This window comes from Branchiostoma floridae, chromosome 8, assembly GCF_000003815.2.
Source record: "Branchiostoma floridae strain S238N-H82 chromosome 8, Bfl_VNyyK, whole genome shotgun sequence".
Taxonomy (NCBI): domain Eukaryota; kingdom Metazoa; phylum Chordata; class Leptocardii; order Amphioxiformes; family Branchiostomatidae; genus Branchiostoma; species Branchiostoma floridae.
In genome coordinates, this window is record NC_049986.1 from 2,142,533 (window position 1) to 2,151,154 (window position 8,622).

Below are 8,622 nucleotides of genomic sequence, written 5' to 3' on the forward strand. Positions count from 1 at the left end.
AACAATTTCGCCTATTGAAAATCATGTCGGGAACCGAACCCGTCAGGCCTAGGCTGGAAGACATTCACTCCTTAGAGACACCGACGCACTTCTGGAAGACACTAAAGAATACATCTTGGTCTGCGATGACAAAGAAAGTACCAGTTCGGAACTCAAAACTCAGCTTTGACGAAAAACATAATTTCTAGTGCAGGAATGATTTCTTACAATATTCGTACAGAGTACATTGTAAGTGATCAACATTCAAGGACATGTATGTCCTTGCGACTAGGAGTGACGCTGCTGCAAGACTTAGTAGAAATCAAGCTCTTCAACCATCGTTAACCACCGTGCAGTTTCTCACGCGAAATCGTGGAAATGCCACAGCTTTACTGGACACAGATGGTGGAGTAATCATAATGATGTTCTTCTATGGGTACACATGGACGTGCAAGCGTAGGAAGACCATGTTAAACGTTTCAGTTTTCCGAAGACATTTGCTGCCCAGTGGAAGATCCACAGGAATCTATATAGGATAGAGGTGGATGGAGGGAGAGAGTCATTGATATCCGTGCAACCAGCACGACTGGATGATGATACTACGACATCAGTTACACGTACGTCGTAAATACTCCATCGAACTTTTACAGTTATTATCTATCTGCCGATGTTAACAGCGACTGTCTAAAATCTGCACGAAGACTGCAACAGGAGAAAACGGACATTCAAGACATGGCAAAGAACTTACTTTTTTAGTCTACATTTTGGAAAGACATCTGTAAAGAGGTTCTGGCATGTCACAGTTCATGGATTGGATATTCTCCTTTCGGTTAACTTATAGAAATATAGTCCCCCATTAAACTGGTGCCTATGGCACGTGGTATTAGGTAATGAATGTACTGGCTGTAATACCTTGCAGACTGACTAAGTACCTTACAATGTAGTATCACTAACGTTGTAATCAAGTTTATTTGTCATAAAATGCTCAGTTTTCGTAATTGAGAACTAAGAACGACCCTCATGTAATGTTAAATGCTAATTTTTACATTATGTCCGGTAGTTTGAACCTGACGTAAAAAACACGAAGGAATTCAACACATAAACATTGTTAATATATGGATCATCAACATAAAGCAAATATTTATTTGAGGAGTTTTTATCGGTCCATATGGTTCTAATGCTAATGTTAGCAGTTTGTGATGTCATATAAAAATCTACATGGATTGGTCATGGATATAGCTGATGCTTGTTTATACATTTTAGAGTAAGTTATTCTTATTAAGTATTTTTCAAGAATCACATATAATGCAGTGTTTGTATCCAACTTTGGTGTTTGAAATATATCTACGTAGTATATGTAAAAAACTACATGACATTTATAACTAGTGTATGGTTAAGTTGTCGACATATCTCAACCTTAAATAAGTGCCACTACGAGCGCTTTACGGAGACACGTAATTATGGCTTAAACATAGTATTCACGAATGTGTTAACATTACGTAAAGTAACTTAAAGAATGCCAATACGACACATTTAAGCACACTGTAAGATTGCTTAAAGAGCGGTTTTCATGCAGTGATATATGACTGTTGTCTACTTGGCCAATATGCACCATTTTTCAGCGACATCTGAAGCCTGATAGAGCTTATCCCACTGTAGGTGTGTGTCTGCACGAATGTGCGGAACGAAACGGGTAGGTACACTATTGTTTAAACAGCAGTTACGAGGGGCGTTCAATAAGTAATAACTCTGACTCATTTCCCATAGCAGGGGATTAATGAAACTTGGCACAGTCTTTCTCTTCATAGGAACCACCCAGAGTCATGCATTTCTCCCATCATTTGATGCAGCTCTGGACACCGTTTTTGTAGGACACCCCAGGTTGGTCCTCCAACAGATGCCTCATCAATGGCAGAAGAGGAACGACCAGGTCTGGGAGCTGTTTCCACAGACTTCCGGCCATGTTTGAATTCAGGATGCCAGCGTTTTACAAGGTCAAATGATGGGGCATCATCACCATAAGTTTCTTTCATTTCATCAAGAGTCTCCTTTGGTGTGAGTCCTTTCAAATACAAAAACCGGATCACTGCGCGACACTCAATTGGCTCCATTTCACACCTGGTCCATTTCACACCTAACTCAGTTCAAACACCAGTAAATCAGAAACCACAGTTAGTTCAGAGCTCTTTTTTGCAACTTAAACTATAGAGATATGAATCATTACACAATCAAAATTTCATCTAGATCAGACAACTGAAAGTGATTCAGAGTTATTATTTATTGAACGCCCCTCGTATATAGTATTTACACCAGTCGTGTTAGTCTTTGGTCTGGTAGTTTCTAGTTTCCAGTAGTCCTATTGACATGCTTGTCTCAGATCTGAAATTCTTACAAACGTATTTTTTTTTTGCTGTAAGGAGTGCAATGGAAAAGAAGTAAAGTATAACAAAAGACTCACTTGCCTTGTGTGCTTCTACTTCTTCTTTAGTTTCTATTATGCAAGCTTGAAGACATTGGTGACCAAATGAAGTTTATCTGACGGGAAGAGGTATTCATAGAAAGATATGAAATCACTTGTAATGGCAGAGCTTTTTGTCAGTATTTCAAGACGCTAAGACATTATATATCAACCGATAATAAACCTATGTGTGGAGCGTTAGTGAAACTCAAAACGTACAAGAAAGCTTCATAGTCAATCATTCATTCTAGCCCCTCAGCAAATAAAAGGCGGATTTAGAAAACAGACAGCTGGGGCGATTTATCCATAATTGATCCCTAGTACAAATGTATTTAGGTGGTTCGGCTAAGCCTCAAGAACATAAGCTATATACTGACTCTTATTGATAATGTAAATACGCAGTTATGTTAAAGTTGTCGTTAGAAATCATATGAGCTCTCAAAGCAGATGTTGGGTGAAGGATTATAATTCTTCCTGAGTTACGGACAGGCTTTTCTGGCAATCCCTTCCCTTAATTAACTACATAAACTCTTAGCTTTAATCATATGAAAATAGAAGCATTTAATGGGGCATTGTAGAAGTCATGCAGAGAATTATTGTGTGTCATTGCAGAATGGGCTAGGGTATTCTGTCCACTGGAATCTTTACATGGATCACAAGCGCCCCCTATTAATTAGGTGCAGTACTGCACCACTACATTGTGAATAATGCTGTTGTACTGCAACCAATTAATAGGTGTCGCTTATGATCCATGTACCGACTATAGTTAGGTCGAGTTGTTTTCCTTTGCTACAGTCTTCACCGTCGTCAGTCTTATGTTACACAAAGTAAAGAAAGAAAGTGTAAAGATGGCTTTATGGCAGTGAAAATAAGCGAACTCTACGACACGAATTATTTTATATATTTGTTTTCCTGTTAAAAGAGACACTTGGAGTGGAATAGACCACCTGATCACACCTGTCCATCGTCTGTGGGTTACTGTAATTGAATTAGCTGTACTGTAAAACATATATGTCAAGCTGTATCTTTGTAAGAGCTCGAGCCTTCTTGAAAGGCATAAAAAAGCAAGGAAACACAATAAGTTTCGATCATGATATTTTGCTATATTTCACTTCTCATATATTGTGCCAAATGAGTCACAACATACATGTACATGTGATTGGAAGGCAGTTTCACTGAAATATAAGAACATTTATTTCTCTGAATGACTGAAATTGAATTATAAAGAACTGTGTAAAAGAATTAAAGTTCACTTTTTGCATACTGAACATACAGAGGAAGGTAAATTGAGGAGTCAAATAGTAGTCTTATGCCAGCTTCGTATCTTACACAAACACATTACGTTTGAAAACACAATTAATCTGTTAAATACTTTAAAAGGAACCAATAAACCATGCACATGTAGCTATAAATAGATCTGATGCGTTCATAAGGCGTAGTTGAGTCATCAGGCTATTTCATAACCTGACCTGACCTGTGCCCAGGCGTGGCGCTCGCCCATTGGTCAGCCCATTTGATGAGATTAGGAAGGGAAGGTCCCGCGGCAGGTGTGCGCTAGCGCTTGCCCATTGGTCAGCCTATTTGATGAGATTAGATAGGGAAGGTCCCGCGGCAGGTGTGCGCTCGCCCATTGGTCAGCCCATTTGATGAGATTAGGAAGGGAGGTCCCGCGGCAGGTGTGCAGGCAAGAGTTGCCTTGTTTCCGCACAAGCCGACCTGATGACCAACGTTTAGGAGCCAAACAAATCGCCTGGTTATCAACATAGTAACAGCATATCAGGGATCGGTGCCTGCCTTCGGTAGGCTGCTTTCTCCATTTCTTCCCGCGATATAAATCGCTCGAACCTTCCTCTACTTTTAGCTTGCATTTAGATATGCGCTGCACGTTCGGTGCGCTATAAAAGCATACTTTCATGGTCGACATAGCGGGAAAAGTAGGAGCTGCCCGCCTTGTGCGACTGAATGGTGTTCGGGAACCATTTACGTCCGCACGCCCGCCTCGTTCGCGAACACCGCTGTTGGCTCAGTGCTTCGCGACAGTACTTTTGTTTTGTTTTAATAACATTATGATTTTTTTTTTCTTTTCTTCCCGCCTTGACGAAGGTTTCAGCGACTTAAGTAACGGAAAAGAGAAGGAAGAAGCATCGAAAAGTCACCGATCTCGGGTGCATTCATACGGCGTAGTTGAGTCGTCAGGCAGGCTATTTCCCAACATGATATGAACTGTGCCCAGGCGTGTGCGCTCGCCCATTGGTCAGCCCATTTGATGAGATTAGGAAGGGAAGGTCCCGCGGCAGGTGTGCAGGCAAGACTTTTAAGGAAAATGTCTGTATGCTAAGATATTGTTTTGTTAGTCAACCAGGGAGAAACAAACCAATCAAACCATACTTTTTAGGCATGTTGCATTTTATTGAAGGTATGTCAGATATTCCGTGGATCATACAAACAATTTCATGTCATATTTTCTATTACAGCTAAACTCTAACATGGACAGATATTAGTTCCATTTGAATGTAAGGCATATTTACAACCGAAAAAATCTCTTGAGGAATTCAAGTCGTTAGAAGGTCGACAAAAACGTGTCGTTCATACTGATTAGCGGTCTTAACAGCCTCTAGAGATGTACACGTGTTAATAGCTACATACATATATAGTCAATGTTATCTACAGTACTAACAAACTTGCGATTTCGACGACGATATCTTAAAAATGTTAATCTTAGTTATATGACAGATAAGCGTACATGTTACCTACTCTAAAAAGAACAATAAACAGTTCAAGTCCATACCATTTAGCTATTTTATCCACACTCAAATATCTAAAATCTAGAAGGACGCTTTCATTATTGTACCCAACTAGCTACATAGATCTAGCATTCTAGAATTCCATAGAACGTACAAAAATGAAAATATACAAAATTGTCAGTGGTTTTTCAATGGTTAATTTGGCAAAAATCTTCCCCAAGCCGAAACCACCACTTTTCCTAAATTTCAACACAAAGAACACATTGGCGTTGTAGTCTCCACGTGGATTAATAAGAAAATAAGAATGCAATCAGATCGCCAGTATACTTTAATGTCTCTCTAAACAGCCTACAACCATTACATTCTAGGACAAAACATCAAATTTGCGTGTGCGGACTGAAAAATTTACACGAGCAAACTTTGGTCCGTTGCTTCTCTGAGTCCAACTTGTCTCTTCCAATTTCCCCTCATACCGAACGTGTCTATATTCTTCACATCGATATCTGTACATGTGAACTTCTATTGCTGTTGGTTCGCTTGTTGCTCCGCGTGGACGGTTTGACTGACGAAAGCTTGTACTGCATTCTTAACGCGTGTATGGTTTCTCACCGGTGTGAGTCCTCATATGACTTTTTAGAGAACCCAGCCCACTAAAATCCATACTGCATTTTTCACATTTGTATGGCTTCTCACCAGTGTGTGTTCGCATGTGCATCTTTAGATTACAGCGTTCACTAAACTGTCTGCTGCACTCCTCACATGTGTATGGTTTCTCACCTGTGTGAGTTCGCATATGACTTTTCAGAGAACCGAGCACACGGAACTGTTTGCTGCATTTATCGCATCTATAGGGCTTCTCACCTGTATGAGTTCTTATGTGCCTCTTGAGACTTCTCAGCTCACTAAACTGTTTGCTGCATTCATCACATGTATAGGGTTTTTCACCGGTATGAACCCGCATGTGACTCTTTAGATGGTCAAGCTGATTGAACTGTCTGCCGCACTCTTCGCATTTGTGAGGTTTCTCACAAGTGTGAGTCCTCAGATTACCCAGCTCACTAAACTGTTTGTTGCACTTCTTGCATTTGTAAGGTTTCTCACCAGTGTGAGTCCGCATATGCTTCTCCAGGGAACCCAGCTCGCTAAACGGTTTGCTGAATTCATCACATCTAAGGGCTTTTCACCGGTATGAGTCCTCATGTGCCTCTTCAGATTACACATCACACTAAACTGTTTGCTGCATTCTTCGCACCTATACGGCTTCTCTCCGGTATGAGTCCGCATGTGTATCTTCAGCTGACTCAGCATACTAAACTGTCTGCTACAATCCTCGCACCTAACTGGTTTCTCGCCCGTGTGAGTACGCATGTGTCTCTTCCAGTCGTTCAATCGACGAAACTCCTTGTCGCACTCGCCACACTTGTGTGTACGCGGAAGATCCTCTCCACGTCCATTACTTCCCTTCTCTTTTTCCATATGAGATACAGCCTGGGTCGCCATGTTGAGTAGGTCTCTGACACTGGAGGAATGGAAATGAATGTCAACATCTAGGAAAAAACGGTTTGTTTCATGACAAAGTCCAATCAAACGACTCAACTGACAAGCACAAACAACGTTATGTTGATAAAAGAAAATTGTTGCTGCCTTTTTACAATAGAAATTGTCTGTTATGATATTCTGCATAATAGAAACCGCCTTGAAATAGGCTTACTTCGCAGACTTCTAGCAAATGTTTGCTTTTATATTTCAGGGCGAGCTGAGATCTGAGCCCGACTGTAAAAAAATTAAGTTGCTGACGATTGAAGCGAGCCGCTACTGCAACTAATAACAGATCTAGCTCTCTATAACTCGCGGTAAAGGCGTTTAAATCCGAACCTTTTGTTTTATTCACCTTCGTAGTGGGTCCTTGATTGTTTGTTTTTCGCCTTCGCAGAAATACATACAAAGAGGTGTCAAAAACACTTCTGAATCCTAAATCTGCCAAAAGATAATTTTGCCCGGAAATTCGTTTCTTTGATAAAGGGCCATTCAGCCGAGAGAAGAGGCACCTACGTATAAGCCCTCTCACAGAAATCAAAACACATGTGCGGTATGTCTAAGGAAAAGGGCTCGAAAAAGAATCCCAAGAGCAGTCCTTGTCTTGACCATTGTTTTGATTTACATAACAACGTCAAGACGGGTTTTGTTTTCTTTTTTCAGGCCAGATGACATCCACGGGAGCTGGTATCCGTGTTGCCAGGACAGCCCCAACAAAGACCAGCAACTCGGCTCATGGATGTTCTAGCTATCAGGCTAATACGGACAGCAAACAAGTATTTTCTACGCTGGTAAGTATTACTAAACAAACCACACAACCTTACATGTTACAGAGGGACTATCTAACACGTTCACATACCTGACTCCATAATCAAAGTATCACACTACAAACTACACAACCTTACATGCTACAGAGGAACTATCTAACACGTTCACATACCTGACTCCATAATCAAAGTATTACACTACAAACTACACAACCTTACACGCTACAGAGGGACTATCTAACACGTTCACATACCTGACTCCATAATCAAAGTATTACACTACAAACTATACAACCTTACATGCTACAGAGGGACTATCTAACACGTTCACATACCTGACTTCATAATCAAAGTATTACACTATAAACTACACAACCTTACATGCTAGAGAGGGACTATCTAACACGTTCACATACCTGACTCCATAATCAAAGTATTACAAACTACACAACCTTACATGCTACAGAGGGACTATCTAACACGTTCACATACCTGACTCCATAATCAAAGTATTACAAACTACACAACCTTACATGCTACAGAGGGACTATCTAACGCGTTCACATACCTGACTCCATAATCAAAGTATTACACTACAAACTACACAACCTTACATGCTACAGAGGGACTATCTAACACGTTCACATACCTGACTCCATAATCAAAGTATTACACTACAAACTACACCACCTTACATGCTACAGAGGGACTATCAAACACGTTCACATACCTGACTCCATAATCAAATTATTACACTACAAACTACACAACCTTACACGCTACAGAGGGACTATCTAACACGTTCACATACCTGACTCCATAATCAAAGTATTACACTACAAACTATACAACCTTACATGCTACAGAGGGACTATCTAACACGTTCACATACCTGACTCCATAATCAAAGTATTACAAACTACACAACCTTACATGCTACAGAGGGACTATCTAACACGTTCACATACCTGACTTTATAATCAAGTATTACACTACAAACTACACAACCTTCCAATGTACAGAGGGACTATCTACCACGTTCACATACCTGACTCCATAATCAAAGTATTACACTACAAACTACACAACCTTACATGCTACAGAGGGACTATCTACCACGTTCACATCCTGACTCCAT

General features: G+C 40.4%; 1 protein-coding gene across 1 annotated transcript; it reads right to left on the reverse strand.

The window, feature by feature from the left end:
* Positions 1-649: 649 nt before the first annotated feature.
* LOC118421111 (zinc finger protein 723-like) lies at positions 650-6,681 on the reverse strand. The gene is made up of 3 exons (XM_035828270.1): positions 6,434-6,681; positions 6,127-6,350; positions 650-681 (listed from the first exon to the last, which is right to left on the reverse strand). Exons 1-3 carry the CDS (start codon positions 6,679-6,681, stop codon positions 650-652), a joined length of 504 nt encoding a protein of 167 aa, XP_035684163.1.
* Positions 6,682-8,622: the final 1,941 nt, after the last annotated feature.